The sequence below is a fragment of the Staurois parvus genome, unplaced genomic scaffold, assembly GCF_062004578.1.
Source record: "Staurois parvus isolate SC_StPar_1 unplaced genomic scaffold, SC_StPar_1.0 ptg000075l, whole genome shotgun sequence".
Lineage (NCBI taxonomy): Eukaryota > Metazoa > Chordata > Amphibia > Anura > Ranidae > Staurois > Staurois parvus.
Window position 1 is genome coordinate 1,630,778 of NW_028317871.1, and position 18,035 is coordinate 1,648,812.

General features: G+C 43.7%; 1 protein-coding gene across 2 annotated transcripts in view; it reads left to right on the forward strand.

Annotated features, from left to right (window-relative positions):
- Positions 1-18,035, forward strand: part of SNX29 (sorting nexin 29) — a 1,801,773-nt gene that overhangs the window by 1,608,924 nt on the left and 174,814 nt on the right. For both annotated transcript variants that reach the window (XM_089669411.1, XM_089669412.1), the window contains exon 19: positions 10,463-10,603. In XM_089669411.1, coding sequence (XP_089525537.1) covers positions 10,463-10,603 — 141 coding nt within the window. The remainder of the gene's footprint in view (positions 1-10,462; positions 10,604-18,035) is intronic.

An 18,035-nucleotide genomic window follows, 5' to 3' on the forward strand; every position in this document is an offset into this window, starting at 1 on the left:
AAGATTAGTATACCGATTGATCCGTGGGCGTGCCTATTTTATAAATCAGAGCTCTTGGTGAAGCAATATAAAAATACAGTCTTGTTCCACCTCCTAAATGCAGCTAAAAGCCTTATCCCCAAATATTGGCAAACATCAGAACCCCCAAAAATAAAAGATTGGATAGATAGAGTTGAGTATATATGTATTTATGTGTATATATATATATATATATATATATATATATTGGAAGAACTGTATCATTTAGATGAGGATAAAATGGGAAAATTTAAGAAGATCTGGGAGGGATGGTACAAAAATCAAAAAAGATTCCTAGAAGTGTTTGGAGGATAATAAAAATAAATAAGAATTTGGAAATGAAAGGAATGATAGAGTAAAAGGAAAAGGAGGGGAAACAGCAAATTAAATCAACAAATAAAGAGCAAAAAGTAAATGGATGATGTTAGGAAGTCCTTTCCGGTGACATCACTTCGGCCCATAGACGGGACACAGGAAAGATTGGTAGGCGAGGGGAGACACTTCCCCAACTACACCTGCTTACACTAAGAGCTAAATGGACATAAAAAAGCCCAACATACTGTATATATCATATATATATATATATATATGATGACTGTGTAAACAATGCCAATGTAAAAAATGGTGCCGCAGAATACTTCTAATTTCTAAAGTGGGTACTGCTAATGTGAAAAACATTAATGTATATACAACAGAAGTTGACGGGATATGTTTGAAATAAAAAATTAAATACAAAATCACCAAAAAATAGTGTCATAAGGGGGCGTATGCCCAGCATCCCAAGTTGGCTGACGTGTGAAGGGAGAGCTTCGCCGATCCTCAGACTACAGCAGCCTTTTGACACCCTTCTGCAGCATCCACAGACTCGGGAGTGTTCTCACCCATGTCAGGACATACTCAAGCACACCCATGGGCAAAATTGGGTGATGTAAGCCACCCACGCTGCCTCCACTGGATCTGAGGCCTTCCATGCTGGATCACTTTTTCACTAGTTCTGCATCCCTGACCTCGAGTAGTTGCGGAGGCCTGAGTGAGTGCTCCGGAGAGTCCGCTGACATGGCGGGGACAGACACAGACAACCCTGCTGCCTTGCTTCCTGCGTCGGTGCCCCCCTCTCTAACGGTGGATATTCTGGAGGATAAATTGCAAGTATTTTTACATATTATCACCCGCACTATCTCTGCTGAAATTGGGAAATTGGCCCAGGAGCTCAGGGGGGAAATTACTCAATTGGGGGATCGCACAGACCACCTTGAATCAAAGTTTGACAAATTGATGCAATATGTGCATGTCCTGGAAGAGGATAATGCAAATATGAACATTATGTGTCCCAGTTACAGCTCCAGCAGGAGGACCTGGAAAACAGGGAGTGCCACCAGAATATTCGGTCCCTGACTCCCAACTTAAACGCCACCTGCTGTCTCTGTTTACCAGTCTGGCCTCCAAAGTCCCAGATGTTGATTGGCATATGGATCGGGCCCATAGATCATTAGGCCTGAGGGCCTAGGCCCAAAGACGTTATTATTCGTTTCCATTATTTTGACAGCAAAGGAGCTTTGATCACCTCTACTCGCAACAAGACCTCCCTGGAATTTAAGGGAGACAAGCTTCAGATTCTCAGTGATCTATTCCCCATTACTTTGGCAAAGAGACGTGTCTTAAAGCCGGTTACCACTCATCTCCAGCAGCACCGGATCACTTACCAGTGGGGATTTCCTTTTAAGCTTGTTGTCTCCAAAGATAATTCCCAAGTCTTCCTCCATGATCTCCATGAAGTGGACTCCTTCTTTAAACAGTTGGAACTTTTTGCAACCTCCTACGCCATCCCAGTCTTCTGCTACTCCACGCAAGATTTGGACACCCGCTAAACCTAGGAGGAAGAGGTTTCAATGCACTCCCCAATGGTCCAGACTTCCTGGCTCGGAGGGCCCCACCACCTGACTCTTCCAGTTATCAGGTTTCCCGTCTTTCTAAATTAGCTTTTATGCTCCCATTTGTGCCTTAGAAATTCTATTACCCCTCCCTCACTTGTATGTCCTGTCCTGATGTGCTGCCATGTTGCCCCCTTGTGCGTCAGGCTTCCAGCCCTGACGACTTGGGAAATCTCCGATTTCCCAGGTACATATCTTTGAAGATATCTTTGTTTCTGGCCATAGTCTCTGTGACCTCTGCTCTTTGTGATACATTTGTTTGCACTAAGCCTGTTGCCATGATAATCACCTGATTTTCTGTCTCTGTTGTTTTCTGTTTTGTCTCATTGGTGATAATTTTTTTTGTGTGCTCAGGTTACACAGCAGCTATACCCTTTGCATTTTCACGATGGCTTTAAGGCTGTTGTCGTATAGGGGTTGATTTACTAAAACTGGAGCATTCAGAATCTGGTGCAGCTGTGCATGGTAGCCAACTAGCTTCTAGCTTCAGCTTGTTCAATTAAGCTTTGACAAATAAAAAATGGAAGCTGATTTGGTTTCTATGCAAAGCTGCACCAGATTTTGCACTCTCCAGCTTTAGTAAATCAACCCCATAATGTCAAAGGGCTTAACTCAATACAAAAAAGCTGGATGGCTTTGAAGGAGTTCAGATCCTTGGGAGGAGATATTATATTCATTCAGGAAACCCATTTCAAACAGGATGGCTATTTTTGTTTTGCCTCCAAGAGCATTCCACAATACTTCGGGAAAGCCGGTGTAGCTATCTTGATCCAGAAAAACTGCTCCCTGAGGGTCTCCTCCTCGAGTTGATCCACATGGTCGCTATGTGTTGATGGAATGTTTGTATGCCGGCTCTCCATTTATAATTTTGAATTTGTATATACCCAACTCTGGTCAATTGTTATTTCTCTCTCAGACTCTAGACAAGTTATGCTCGATATCAGCTCCCATTATGATCATTGGGGGGAATTTTAAATAGGTTATGTCACCCCATAAGGATAGAAAAGTGCTCTTTGCCCCCACCCCATCGAAGTGGCTATGCTCCTCCTCCACAGCTTTCCACAAACTGATTTGTGAGCATCATCTCTTCGACGCCTGACAAGTCAAACATCTTCTTCATAGGCAATTCATGTTCTATTCTACTCCACATCGCATGTACTCTATATTAGATAATTTTTTGTCACCGCCCCCCTGCTCCCCTTCTTGGTTTCTTCGGAGATTAATCCGATGAGTTCGTAGGACCATTCCTCACTATCACTTGACCTCATTTTCCCTGACTCTACCCCTAGGGTTTGCCACTGGCGCTTTAATGAGAGCTTTCAGCGCTCGGAACCGCTTCGAGAGGAGCTCTCTCAGGGTCTGGATGCTTATTTTCATTTCAATGTTGGCTCAATATCCTCATCCTCTACCTTTTGGGAGGCCTCTGTTTGCGCCAGACAATCCCTTATCCACCAATTATCCACAGCGGAACATCGTTTGTTGGAAAGGCTGTCTATACCTCAGTTACAGAAAGTTTCCCATATATGTGATCAAATTAGGGCTTTTGACCTACATAAAACAATTCAATTGTTCAATTTCTCGCCTGGGCTAAGCAAAAGTTTTAAGAGTTCTCCAACAAACCACACCACATGCTAGTGAACAGACTTAAGTCTCAAGCATCCATTTCCTTACTGGACCAATTACTTCAACCTGATGGCAAACCCACATATGACCCGCATGTTATGGCTACCACATTTGGGGAATACTATGAGAAGCTTTATAACTGCCTGGCCCCTGATATTCACCCTCCCCTTCAGATGACTACTTTTGACGCCTTTTTTGACTCCTTATCTTTGCCGCATTTTTCACCCTCCGATCTTTCGGCTTTGAATGCGGAGATTTCCAAGAACTACTGGATGTTGTTAAATATCTCCCTACTCACAAGTCCCTGGGACCAGACGGTCTTCCCTACTCATACTACAAAGCCTTTATTGGCATCCTAGTGCCTCATCTTTTAAATTTGTTTTGGGGTCTCCTGAAGGGGTTTCCCTCGCACAATGACTTTACACACGCTTATATCTCTGTGATCCTGAAGCCTGATAAGGACCATTCTCTCCCAGATAATTATCATCCCATAGCTTTATTAAACTCTGACTATAAAATTTTCATGAAAATAACATGAATATAATTCCATGTCTGCTAAAGACAAATCTTTTTTGGGGTGCCTTTTGGGTTGGGGTACCAGGAATGGAATCAGGAAAATGCCTCTCATGCAGCCGGGTAACTGCTTCTGGGTTGGGAGTTTGGGGCATAGCACCTTCTGGATACAAAAGGGCCATGATGATCTCTTCCTGGAATTTTAGAAAGGATCCACTATGTCCAGTTGCTTTGTAAAGCACAAAAGTGTTATACAGAGCCATTTGAAATAAATAGACACTTTTTTGTACCAGTGTCTAGCTTTTCCAGAAACTGAGTAAAGCTTTGTCATCTGGTTGTTGAAGTCCACCCCTCCCATGTTAAGGTTATAGTCATGGACACAGAGGGGCCTCTCAACAACACCAGCTGCCCCCATGTCTGGCATGCTTGCTGGGGAGAAATTGTTTGAATGCAAGGCAGCCAGAAAAATTAATGAGGGACTCAACGCAGATGTTTTGCTGGGGAGTATAGTCATCTGCAAATTTTTGGTTAAGGTGATTTACGAGGGACTGAATTTTGTGGAGCCGGTCATTTTCAGGGTCACCCCGAGGAAGACAGAGTGTACTGTCGCTGAAATGCATAAAACACATTATACTCTTATATCTATGCCTGGCCATGGCAGCAGAGAACACAAGCATATGACGAATCGGGTCTGTGGACCAATACAACCACAATTCATTTTTTTTAGTAATGCCCATGTTGAGGGTTAGGCCCAAAAAAACTTTAAATTCGGAAACCGTAATGGGTTTCCATGTGAATGGTCTGGCAAGGTTTGAATCTGGGTTGGCAGCGATAAACTGTTGCGCATATAAATTGCTTTGATTCACAATCAATGCATACAGATCTTCCGTGAAAAAACGCTAAAAAAAAATCAAGGGGAGCATTTAAATTTGCTGTTTACACCTGAATTTTGAGTTGGGCAGTAAATGAGGGAAGTACGGGTGCAGCAGAATTTGTGGGCTGCCAATCGGGATTTGCAAGCACAACCAAAAGGATACTAGGGGCTCTACGGGCCTGTGTGAGAATTCTTGGTGGCTGCGGGACACTACTTGTGCTCGCCACCGCACCAGCTTGTACTGCACTTATGGGACTCACCATGTCATCCTGCAGTGCTGGTATGTGAAAGACCAGGGCATACTAGGCCACTGGTGCTCACCAGTTCACCAAAAGGTAGAGCGACACCAGTACTGGCACTCTGCTGCATATGAGAGTCATCATGCATTTGTTACATCTCAGCAACCTGGGAAAGGGGTCGGGTACGCCTGATCTTAGCAGGGACCTCTTCTCCATCATCTGAGCTATCTGTCAGAGTGCTGCTGCTATCTACAGGTTTGTATTCTGAGGAAGATTGTGACAGGGAGTCTTCCCCTTCGCTCTCACCTGACATGCTCAGCATCCTGTAGGCCTCTTCACTAGAGTACCTTTCCATTGATATTGTGGCCACTAAATTTATAAGTACCTAGTGCGACGCACGGGAAAAGAAGCACCTGGCTGTTAGGGATTGCTTGAACCACTACAAAAAATGTACTGGCAAGTGCTAACAGAGATCAGGCCTGATTCTGCAAACACTGCAATTTTGTGTGCAATGTATCAAGTGACAGTGATGTACTGACACTGCACTTGCTGGGGGGAGAAGGGGGGTAAGCTTAGGGGCTAAACGCAGGTGCTGATCCCAGTAACACTGCGTTTTTAGGTACACTATACTAATGTGAACGCTGGTATAGTTCTGATCTGATCAAAAATATTGATCCGTTCAGACACTATACTAGCAATGGAGGTTTATTGTGTATGTAAGCATGTTCCTGGCAATGAAGGGATTAAAAGTGATTACTGGTGTACTAACGGGCAATCTGACGCTATCTGGGAGGGGCGCTAACTGACGGTAATGCTATCTGAAGTCGCCAGCAACACTAATACAGTGATCAGCAAAAAAATCTGTACACGGTACTAATGACACTGGTGACAGGACAGTGAAGGGGTTAACTGGGGGGCGATCAAGTGGTTAAATGTGTCCTAGAGTGTTCCAACTGTGATTGTGTAGTGCTTGTACTCACAATTCTGTTGATTCTTCTCTCTGTGGGATGGAATGTGCCCAGAGAGAGATGTCAGAAATAAAGGTACAAATGCGGCGCTCAATCATAGTTGCAACATATTGAAGATATCTCACAGTGTTAAAACTTCATTAATATAATATATACAGATTAATGTGACTGTTGTGACACAACAAGCAGTAATAAACCTTCCGTGACTGCCGTGACCGTGGTGTTAAATGATATTAACAGCAACACCGCTTATTAGGTATAGATAATGCGGAGTGAAGTGACTGTGGATATACAGTAAACAGAAAAGTAAAATACGTGACTATTAAAACTGGAAGCAATGAGCATACTATGCACCAATTAACTTATAGGATATAGTTCATATGAGATGATGTGACTGTGGTGACACAAAGAATAGCCGATAACTTTCGTGACTGCTGTGGCTGGAAGCAATGAGCGTACTATGCACTAACCAGATAGCACAGATAAATGTGCGTTGGAGTAAATAAGACCTACTCCTTGGTACTCTGGGGGTGGGAACTCAGCATGCGGATGTGATCATCAGGCGGAGGTACTTCACCAGCTGTCATCTATCCAAAGCAGGTTTCCACATCTCAGGTTAGCTGTGTCCAGCAGTACAATTTACAGCCATCAGGGGGATCATACGAGGCAGATAGGAGCCAGGAAAAGATCCTTCAGAACAGGGACTCTTAGTGCCAGATAAATGAGCCCAGAGAGAAAAGAACTCATCTGAGGTAGTTAGTGGTTAACATTCCATAAGAAAGGGTATCTCTCTAACGCGTTTCGTGTAATAACACATTTTCAAAGGCCCGTTAGGGAGATACCCTTTCTTATGGAATGTTAACCACTAACTACCTCAGATGAGTTCTTTTCTCTCTGGGCTCATTTATCTGGCACTGAGAGTCCCTGTTCTGAAGGATCTTTTCCTGGCTCCTATCTGCCTCGTATGATCCCCCTGATGGCTGTAAATTGTACTGCTGGACACAGCTAACCTGAGATGTGGAAACCTGCTTTGGATAGATGACAGCTAGTGAAGTACCTCCGCCTGATGATCACATCCGCATGCTGAGTTCCCACCCCCAGAGTACCGAGGAGTAGGTCTTATTTACTCCAACGCACATTTATCTGTGCTATCTGGTTAGTGCATAGTACGCTCATTGCTTCCAGCCACAGCAGTCACGAAAGTTATCGGCTATTCTTTGTGTCACCACAGTCACATCATCTCATATGAACTATATCCTATAAGTTAATTGGTGCATAGTATGCTCATTGCTTCCAGTTTTAATAGTCACGTATTTTACTTTTCTGTTTACTGTATATCCACAGTCACTTCACTCCGCATTATCTATACCTAATAAGCGGTGTTGCTGTTAATATCATTTAACACCACGGTCACGGCAGTCACGGAAGGTTTATTACTGCTTGTTGTGTCACAACAGTCACATTAATCTGTATATATTATATTAATGAAGTTTTAACACTGTGAGATATCTTCAATATGTTGCAACTATGATTGAGCGCCGCATTTGTACCTTTATTTCTGGCATTTCTTGGAGGATCTGAGGTTGTTTCCGCTTCTATGCTGGCTGCTCCTACCTTTTCTGTACCTAACTGGTCTACTGTCACCCAGCGCTCATACTTCTATTGTTTTCATATTCTTCCAGAGAGAGATGTCATCACTTCCTGTACCAGTGTAACTGTCAGCACAGACCAGGATAGAACAGGGATCGATCATCCGACTTAGGCTATCACTAGCCTAAATAGGATGATTGGTCCCTCGGGGGTCAAATCATGGCACCCGTGGGTATATATACGTGATTTTGCGCACTTGTGCCATTGTGTAGCAGTATATCTGCTATACTGTGATGGGTAAGTGGTTAATGTTTGAGAATCTCTTGCCTACTGACTTTGAAAATGGCTTTGCTTACAAACAGAATGAAGCCAGCTGGGAAATGTCATTTAGCGGCAAATGGTATTTTATTTTCTTTCTAAAGTGTCACTATTGCTTTAGTAAATCCCATTTCAGTCTTTGCAGATGACACCAAGCTGTGCTGTGGAATAACGTCCTTACAGGATGTCTTCAACTTACAAGGCGACATTAATGCACTGTTTAATTGGGCAACTATGTGGCAAATGAGGTTTAATGTTGATAAATGTAAGGTTCTGCACTTGGGGGCTAAGAATATGCTTGCATCATACATACTAGGGGGAGTACAACTAGGGGAATCAATGGTGGAGAAGGATCTGGGAGTTCTGGTAGATCACAAGCTTAATAATGACATGCAATGCCAAGCTGCAGTTTCTAAAGCGAGCAAAATCCTTACTTGTATTAAAAGAGGTATAGACTCCAGAGAGAGAGATATCATATTACCCCTGTACAAATCAGTAAGACCTCATCTGGAATATGCAGTTCAGTTTTGGGCACCAATTCACAAAAAGAACATTGGGGAACTTGAGAAAGTACAGAGAAGGGCAACAAAACTGATACGAGGCATGGAGGAGATCAGCTATGAGGAAAGATTAGAGGAACTGAATTTATTCTCTCTTGAGAAGAGGAGATTAAGGGGGGATATGATCAACATGTAGAAATACATCAGTGGTTCATATAGTGAACTTGGTGTAGAGTTATTCACCCTGAGGTCAACACAGAGGACAAGGGGGCACTCTTTACATCTGGAGGAAAAGAAATTTAATCTCCAAACACGGAAAGGTTTCTTCACAGTGAGAGCTGTGAAAATATGGAATAGACTCCCTCAAGAGTTGTTCTGGCCAGCTCAGTGGATTGCTTCAAATAAGGCCTGGATTGTTTCTCAGATACACAGAAAATAACTGGATACTAACATTAATAGGTAAAGTTGATCCAGGGAATATAATATTGCCTCTCGGGGGATGAGGAAGGAATTTTTTTCCCAGCAGGAGCAAATTGGATTGTGCTTTGCTGGGGTTTTTTTGCCTTCCTCTGGATCAACTGTGGGTATAGGATTATAACTTTTTTTTTTCTATGGTTGAACTGGATGAACTTTGGTCTTTTTTCAGCCAGACTATGTAACTATGTAACATCCTACAGGTGTGCCATTTTACAGGCAGGTTTACTGAATCCACAAAAATTTCATTTAAATGAATTGTGCATTTTTAATGTTACACTTTAAGCCTTAGTAAAAGAGCTACTCCCTGTCGAGTAGTGTTTTAAAAAAAAGTTTTTTGCAATGTTCCATGTTCCCCCTGGCAGTGTGAAGCTCCCCATGTCCTTTTGTTTGACAATGCCTTGCATTTTAACCTTGAAAATGGAAAGAATCTATTTGTAAGTTTCACCTTCCATTGACTTCAAATTAAGGTTCACAATTTGCAGATTTTTGGAACTGTTTATTGAACTTGCCCACAACTAAGGCTGGCCATACATTATACAATTTTCTTGAGATTTTTGGTTTAGATTTACCAAAATCCATATAATAGGAGGTCAGACCTAACAACACTTTCAATTGTATCCAATTAGGTAGGCCCTTGCACTACATAGTTGAAGGTAAATCTAAAGGAAATTGGGCAGAAATTGGACAGAAAATTGTATAGTGTGGCCAGCCTTAAACCCTAGATTCATCACTACCCATGACACATCAAAGCCAGGTGGATAACATTGCTCTATCTGCTAGAGTTAGGAAATCCATGCCATCACCTCCCAACTGATAATAGCAGACAAATATTTAACACTATAAGTAACATACAATATATAACTTTTTTTGTTGTCTTTTTAATTTTACAAACTATTAAACATCAATCACGTTTTGCAAATCCTTACACCTTAAACCTCCTATAAACCCCAATCTTCCATCCTTCCCTCAACAGAAGAGAAAAAAAATATAAATCATTTAACAACAATCCCTTCACTTACCTCCCTTCTTCAGTGACCCCTAAATTGTTCCGTCCTTACCCTTTTTTAAGAATCAAAACTTCTATTTACACTAAGTAGCATTCCCCAAGAATTTGTGTGGTTTATCTGCCTCAGTTTGTACTCATGTTTGTATTTTTAAACAATTCACTTCAATTACCACACATATCGTAAGCTCATGAGTGAATCTGAAAATAGTGAAATGAAGACCAACATGTTAGTCAACAGTGTTTTCAATGGGAGGTTAGCAATGACACAAAAAAGGGAGGGAGGTAGAAGGAAAAAAATCTGATCTTAGTCTTTGTTAGGAATATAGCTTAGATACATGCATTCTATGTACTTTTATCAATAAATTGAGGTGAATGTTATAGTTATGATTCTTACTTTCTTTTAAGGTATATATCAGGATTAAAGATGATGAGTGGAATATTTACAAAAGATATGCAGAGTTTCGGAGTTTACATCATAAACTTCTGAGCAAGTATCCACATGTGAAGACCTTTTACTTTCCACCGAAAAAAGCTATTGGGAATAAGGTAGGCTAAGACCAATGTAATAGCAGCCTTGGTAGTGTAATCATTAAAATGCTTTGGAATCTTCTACTTTTGTAATCACTTGTGTCTCTCATAAATCTCAGATGACTCATAAGCAAAGCATCAGTGGAAGGAGGAGTGATTTGCACTTGCAATGCAGCTGAACAAATGGTCTCCCAACAGAATTGTGATAAAGCCTTGTAAAAAAAAAATAATGCAGAGGTATTACTCTTAAATGGAAATGTATTGCTAGGTCTATAAAAATTTTAGATAAATGAGAAATTAAATTAAAGATTTATAGGAAACAAAGGATAATACATTTTGCAGGGATAGACTGAACTATCCAAATGAAAAGGCATAGAGTTGGAGTAGTCAGAAGAACAAACTGAAGAGATCTGGAAAAAAATATTGGCAAACTCAATAATGTTCAAGAGATGGGAAGTGAGGAGAGGAATACATCAGATGTCTTAAGTGCAGCGAGGATGGGAGGGGGGGATCCTTGCAAATACAAAGAAAGGGAAAAAACACCTGGGTAAGGAAAAGCCCTAAAATAAAAGAAAGGAGGTCACCACAAGATATTGCAACAAATAAAAATGACAATATGAAGGATACAGTAGAACAAGGGACAGAAGAGAGGGAGCACAATAGGCACAAATATGGTGAACAAACAAATGGGTATAGATCAATATACCAGGTGTGTCTAAAAAGTTTGATGATTGGTATCAGAAAACAAACAAAACAGAAGATACAAATAAATTACCTTTATTGGCTTTCAAAATAATCTCCATCCTGCACAACACACTTTTTACAACTTTCTTAAAGCTGTTGGAAACTGTCAGCAAAGGCCTCTTTAGGAATCAATTGCAGAACTGCTGTCACACATTCTTGGATTGCCACTATGTCCTCTTTTCATGACGCTCTTCAGGCAGGGAAACAGATGTCCGCAGGTGCCAGATCAAGGGAGTACAGTGTATGATGGAGAACAGATATGCGGTGCTGAGCCAAGAATTGGTGCACATAGATTGCACAGTGCGCAGGCGCATCATCGCACAGCAAAATCAACTTTCCATTTCTGTGCAACTCTGACTGAACACGGCGAATGTGTTGTAGCAACCACTTCAAGACTCCCTTGTAGAATGCGGCATTCATGGTTTTGACCCGCAGGAACAAATTCCTTATGGATGATGTCTTCGTTGTCGAAGAAGGTGATCAACATTGTCTTGGGCTTGGTTTTGTATGTGTGACCAGGGCTATGGCTTGGTATTTGATACCATGGACTTGTTTTCCAGGGATATATGGGAGATACCTGCTGCATAGAATGTGTGAACCAACTTTGTTTTCAATTGTACTAGTTTCATCCCCTATATTTTGCATTAGTGTTCCTTACCTGCTTGTGCTCTGTTGACCTTATGGTATTGTTATGGCTATAATGTGTCTCTGTAATTGTGACTACATGTTTATGACATATGACTGGCATATAGGGGCTTTCTTTGTGAACATTATACCATACATGTTCATACATTTGATTTAGTGGTGTATTTGGTTGCATTATGTTTTACTTCCACAAAATGAGGTAGTGCATTAATTCATCAACCCAAATATACAAAGTTGATTCATGGTGGGATGGGGCAGTGATGTTTCTATCCCTTGTGTTCTCCCTCTTCTAGGGTTGATCTTTGGTCCATTTGGGGCTGCACTGCACGGCTCTGATCTCCCCTTTGGGGCTCATGCAGTGAATGGACTTTTGCCACGGTCCCGTCATCACTGTGTATGTGCCACTCTGTTCGAACACACCTCAGGTCACCCCAATTCCTGCACCTTCACTCTTCAGATCACATCAATTTCTGCACCTTCACTCTTCAGATCACATCAATTTCTGCACCTTCACGCAATGTATGCAGTTTCAGATTGCAGATCAGCCCCAATCCCTGCACCTTAAAACCTCAGATCAGTCTCAATGCATGTAGCTTCAGACCAAATATCAGCCCTAATGCATGCCGCTTCAGACCACAGATCATCCCCAAGCTTCAGACCACATGTCAGCCCCAGGCACAGGGCTGTAGTCACAAAGCCAAGCACAGAGCTGTAGTCACAAAGCCAGGCACAGAGCCGTAGTCATGAAGCCAGGCACAGAACCATGGTCATAAAGCCAGGCACAAACCTGTACTCACAAAGCCAGCCACAGAGCAATAGTCATGAAGCTAGGCACAGAGCTGTAATTACAAAGTCAGGCACAAAGCTGTAGTCACAAAGCCAGGCACAAAGTAGTATAACTGACTTTGTAAGGACTGCTTAGTAGTTTCTACAAAGTTTGTAAAAAAGTAGTAACTACAAATCCAGCTAAATACAAAGCCTCAACTTTTCTGTCTATAATGGACTCCCCTCCAGCCTGAGCCAGGTGCATGGCTGCTGAAGGAGAGGAGCATATGTACACAGCTCAGAAAAGGGAGACATCATGTGACCACCAATAAGAAAAGCCTGGCCAAGACTGCTTAATTAGCATTACAATGGTAATTAGCATTTCAAAGGAAGAGCTGTCTGGGGATTCCAACTGCCTCTGTGTACATAGAGAATGGCAGAGCTGATGGTGGCGGAAAAGAGTTGGGCATGTACCAGCCACACTGCTTTCCCTATAAGAAGAAGCAGCTGCTGGTTGGCCATGTTTCCTGTGTGGGAGATGGGTCTCTCTTGATCGCTCTCCTGTGTCATCCAAAGTGCCGATGCGCGTCACGAGTTGCCAACCCTTGCTCTAAAGTCCTATATTTTTCAAAATGTCTATATTATAGTTATTTTGTCTGAAAAATTAGCTTGTAAATAGTCCCTTGCATAGATATGTAGGTATATTATGAGAGTGTCATAAGGTCTTTACCCTATGATCTGCCATATAGAGACCATGAAACTGAGTAATTTGAAAATATAGACAGTTCCAAAACTCATCTTATAAACTTTCTACACAGCTCATTTTAATGAGTGATGTCTGTCTCTTGTTTATCTTTTCAAAAGCTGAGACAATGGCAAGCCACTGAATAGACAATGGCACAATATATTGTGTGATTGTTTTCTCCTGACAGGAGGGGGGGGGGCAGTTAAAGTCCTCACCACCAGGAGAACATAATTACTGCTAGCGGCACTATGTTAAACCTGGCAGGCTGGTTGAACCGGCTGAGATTCAAACCATCTATGGCCAGCTTAACATATATATATTGTTTTTCTGCTCCCTGTTTGCATGTTTTTTAATACAGAGTTCATTTTTGAAGTTTCTTCTGAGTCTAGGTGTGTGCAGATAACAGAAACTCCATTATCCAGAGAATTTGTTCTGGGAGCAAGCTTGTTGATCCAACATCCCCAGCATCCTTGTGCTTTTTTAATATTAATAGGACCCATGTCTCTAGCTTGGTTAGAAAATTCCTGTAGTCCAGCATAAAAAATTATTTTATATATATATATATATATATATATATATATATATATATATATATATATACCTTGAGGACAACAGAGTGTATTATCGTTGAAATGCATAAAACACATTATACTCTCATATCTATGCCTGGTCATGGTGAATTGGGTCTATGGACCAATGCAACTGCAATTCATTTTTTTTAGTAATGCCCATGATGAGAGTTAGGCCCCAAAAGAATATAAACTTGGAAACCGTAATGGGTTTCCATGCGAATGGTCTGGCAAGGTTTGAATTTGGGTTAGTGGCGATAAATTGTTGTGCATATAAAATGCTTTGATCCACAATCAATACATACAGATCTTCTGTGAAAAACAGCTCCAAAAAATCAAGGGGAGTAGTTAAATTTGCTATTTCCACCTGAATTCCGGGTTGGGCAGTGAATGGGGGAAGTACAGGTGCTGCAGAATTTGTGGGCTGCCAATTGGGATCTGCAAGCACATCCGGAAGCATACTTGGGGCTCTACGGGCCTGTATGCGAATTCTTGGTGGTTGTGGGACAATACATGTGCTCGCCACCACACCAGCTTGTACTGCACTTATGGGACTTGCCACGTCGCCAAGTGATACTGTATTGCTGGTATTGTTATTATTATTATTATTATACAGGATTTATATAGCGCCAACAGTTTGCTCAGTGCTTTACAATATAACGGGAGACAATACAACAACAATACAGTTCAATACAAGAGGGTTGGGAGGGCCCTGCTCTTTGGTATGTGAAAGAACAGGATGTACTAGGTCGCGTGTGCTCGCCAGTTCATCAAAAGGTAGCGCGGCACTAGTACTGGCACTCTGCTGCATGTGAGAGTCATCAAAATTTACAGACAAGTGCTAGCAGAGATCAAGTCTGATTCTGCGAACACTACGGTTTTGTGTGCGATGTATGAAGTGACAGTGACCTGCTGAAACTGTGTGAGATGGGGAAACAGCTTTCATTGTTTGAACACTGATTGAAGTAAATTAAAAACGTTCTGACTGACATTCTGCAGTTTAGCCACAAGATGTCACTGTTTTTTCTAACAGCCTCAGACTGCATAGAGATTTCTATATTCATGAAGGGGTGGGGTTTTACTCTTGGAGAGTGAACAGGAAAAGGAGAGGAGAGCAGCCATGCTTGAGAGAGAGAAGGGGGGCTGTGTGATCTGAGAATCCGATGCCTGTCAAGGTCCTACCTTTCCTCAGGGCTTGTGCTGCTCCATGTGCTGGCATCCATCTTAGGTGTTTGCAAAGCATTGTGGGATCCTTTATGCTTTCAGCCCCCTGCGGCTCCTCCCCCAGGAGGTGGCGGCTTATCACATATAAGTCTGCTGTTTGTAGCTGTCCATTGCAGTTGTGCCCTGTCTGTTGCACAGCAGCAAGCTCCTCTTAGTTTCTCATTGCTCTCCTGGATACCGACTCGGCTTTAGCAAGACTCCTTCCTGGCTTCTGACCCCGGCTCTGGCGACCAGCCTTCCTGGCTTCTGACCCCGGCTCTGGCGACCATCCTTCCTGGCTTCTGACCCCGGCTCTGGCGATCATCCTTCCTGGCTTCTGACCCCGGCTCTGGCGACCATTCTTCCTGGCTACTGTTCTACCAAGTCATCCGCTGTTGCTGTTGAACTTGCATAGACTCTGTCTTGTTTTTGTACAATAAACCTACCTTTAATTGCACCTCCTTGTGTGTCTGGTTCCTCGCTCCCTGACACTACACGAATGCCATGAATCCTGACGGTGCAGGTACACCCTCACTCCCTATGTTGGTTGCCAGACTTGATCAGCAGGATCTCTTTTTGGATCAGTTCGCTCAGGCGTTGCAGACGCTGCTTGCACGCACAACGCACCTTACTCCTGGTGCTATTAGGCTGGTTGTCACTCCTGTGGTCGCTCCCGCTGTTGCTCCGGTTGTTGTGCCTTTCTCCGCATCTGCTGCCGCACCTGCAGTGCCCAGAGGTATGACTGGTTCAGACCCCCTTCCACAGCGCTTTGGGGGTGAGCCGAGTCAGTGTCGGGGTTTCCTTAACCAAGTGGGCATATATTTTTAATTGATACCCCATGCTTTTCCTACGGAGAGGTCAAAGGTGGGCTTCCTAATCTCGCTACTCTCGGACAAGGCCTTGGCCTGGGCAAATCTCTTATGGGAGAACGATAACCCTGTGATTCACGAGTTTGCCGGTTTTGTTGCCTCGTTCCGTACGGTATTTGATGTGCCTGCTCGCTCCACTTCTGCTGCTAAGCTGCTCATGTCCATGCATCAGGGTTCACGAACCGTTGCCGTGTACGCCATAGAATTTCGTACCCTGGTGGCAGAGGTGGGTTGGAACAATGAGGCTCTGGTGGCTGCTTTCTGCCATGGTCTCTCAGATGCGTTGAAGGATGAGATTGCAGCCAAATAACTGCCTGTGGAGCTTGAAGTACTCATTTCCTTCCTAATCCTGATTGACACCAGGCTTAGGGAGAGGCATTCAGTTAAGGAGCATCTGCGGAGGACTCCTAACCGATTGGCACCTACGTTTTCTGTCCAACCCATTCCTCCCTCTCCTCCCATGCCTCCTGGGGATGGCTTGTCTGGCGGTGAGCCCATGCAGCTGGGGTTTGCTCGCCTTTACGAGGGGGAGCGGGCCTCTTGGTGTCGGGAGGGTCGCTGCCTGTACTGTGGTCTCTGTGGGCATTTCCGGCAGTCCTGTCCGGTCCGTCCGGGAAACGCTCGCACCTGAGATCCTGTCGGGGGCAGATCTTGGGTGGAGTTTCCTCGTCCCCGGTTTCCCGCAAAGATAAACCACTAATCACCGTTTTCCTCTCTTGGGCGGAAGGCTCGGTGACGGCCCAGGCGTTGGTAGACTCTGGTGCTGGCGGGTTATTTATGGACAGTTTGTTTGCTGCCCAGTACTCCATTCCTCTGCAGGCTCGAGTTACTCCATTGGTCCTCGAGGCGATAGATGGTAGGCCCCTGCAACCGCAGCAAGTTACCCACGAGACCCTGCCGGTTGAAGTAGCTATTGGGTCTGTTCACAGGGAATTGGCCTGTTTCCAGGTAATTTCTTCCCCACACTACTCCATGGTTTTGGGACCTTTGATTGGCGGTCGGCCGAGATTCTCTCGTGGTCTCCACAGTGTGGGGTCGGTTGCATCCGTGGACCTGTTAAGGTGTTGTGTGCCTCCTCTGACTCTGTGTTGCCTACTGACTATGGGGAGTACCTGGACATGTTTGACAAGGTGCACGCCGGTGCTCTGCCTCCTCATCGTCCATACGATTGTGCCATAACCTTACAACCCGGTGCCACTCCTCCACGTGGCAGGGTGTATCCTCTTTTGGTTGTGGAGAATCAGGCCATGGAGGAGTACATTGCGGATGCGCTTTCCCGGGGGCACATTCGCAAGTCTACTTCTCCAGCAGGAGCTGGCTTTTTCTTCATGAAAAAGAAGGGCGGTGAATTGAGGCCTTGCATTGATTTTAGGGGTCTCAATCGAATCACGATTAAGACTGCTTACCCAATTCCGTTGATTACCGAGTTGTTCGACCTCCTCAAGGGAGCAACGGTCTATACTAAACTCGACCTTAGGGTTTCGTACAACCTCGTACGGATCAAGGAGGGTGACGAGTGGAAGACCGCGTTCAACACCAGAACCGGCCACTATGAATCCCTGGTTATGCCCTTTGGGTTGTGTAATGCGCCCGCGGTCTTTCAGGAGTTCATTAATGATGTCTTTCGTGACTTGTTGCAGCACTGCGTGGTGGTTTACTTGGACGACATCCTGGTTTACTCTGCGTCCATGGAGTCTCATATCCAGGATGTTAAGCGAGTGCTGCAACGATTACGTGAGAACAAGCTTTTCTGTAAGCTCGAGAAGAATGAATTTCACCGATCCCAGGTTGTCTTTTTTGGGCTACATCATTTCCGCTGTGGGATTTTCCATGGACCCTCAGAAGGTTTCGGCGGTTCTGCAGTGGCCTCGTCCTAGTGGTCTTCGGTCCATTCAGCGCTTTTTGGGATT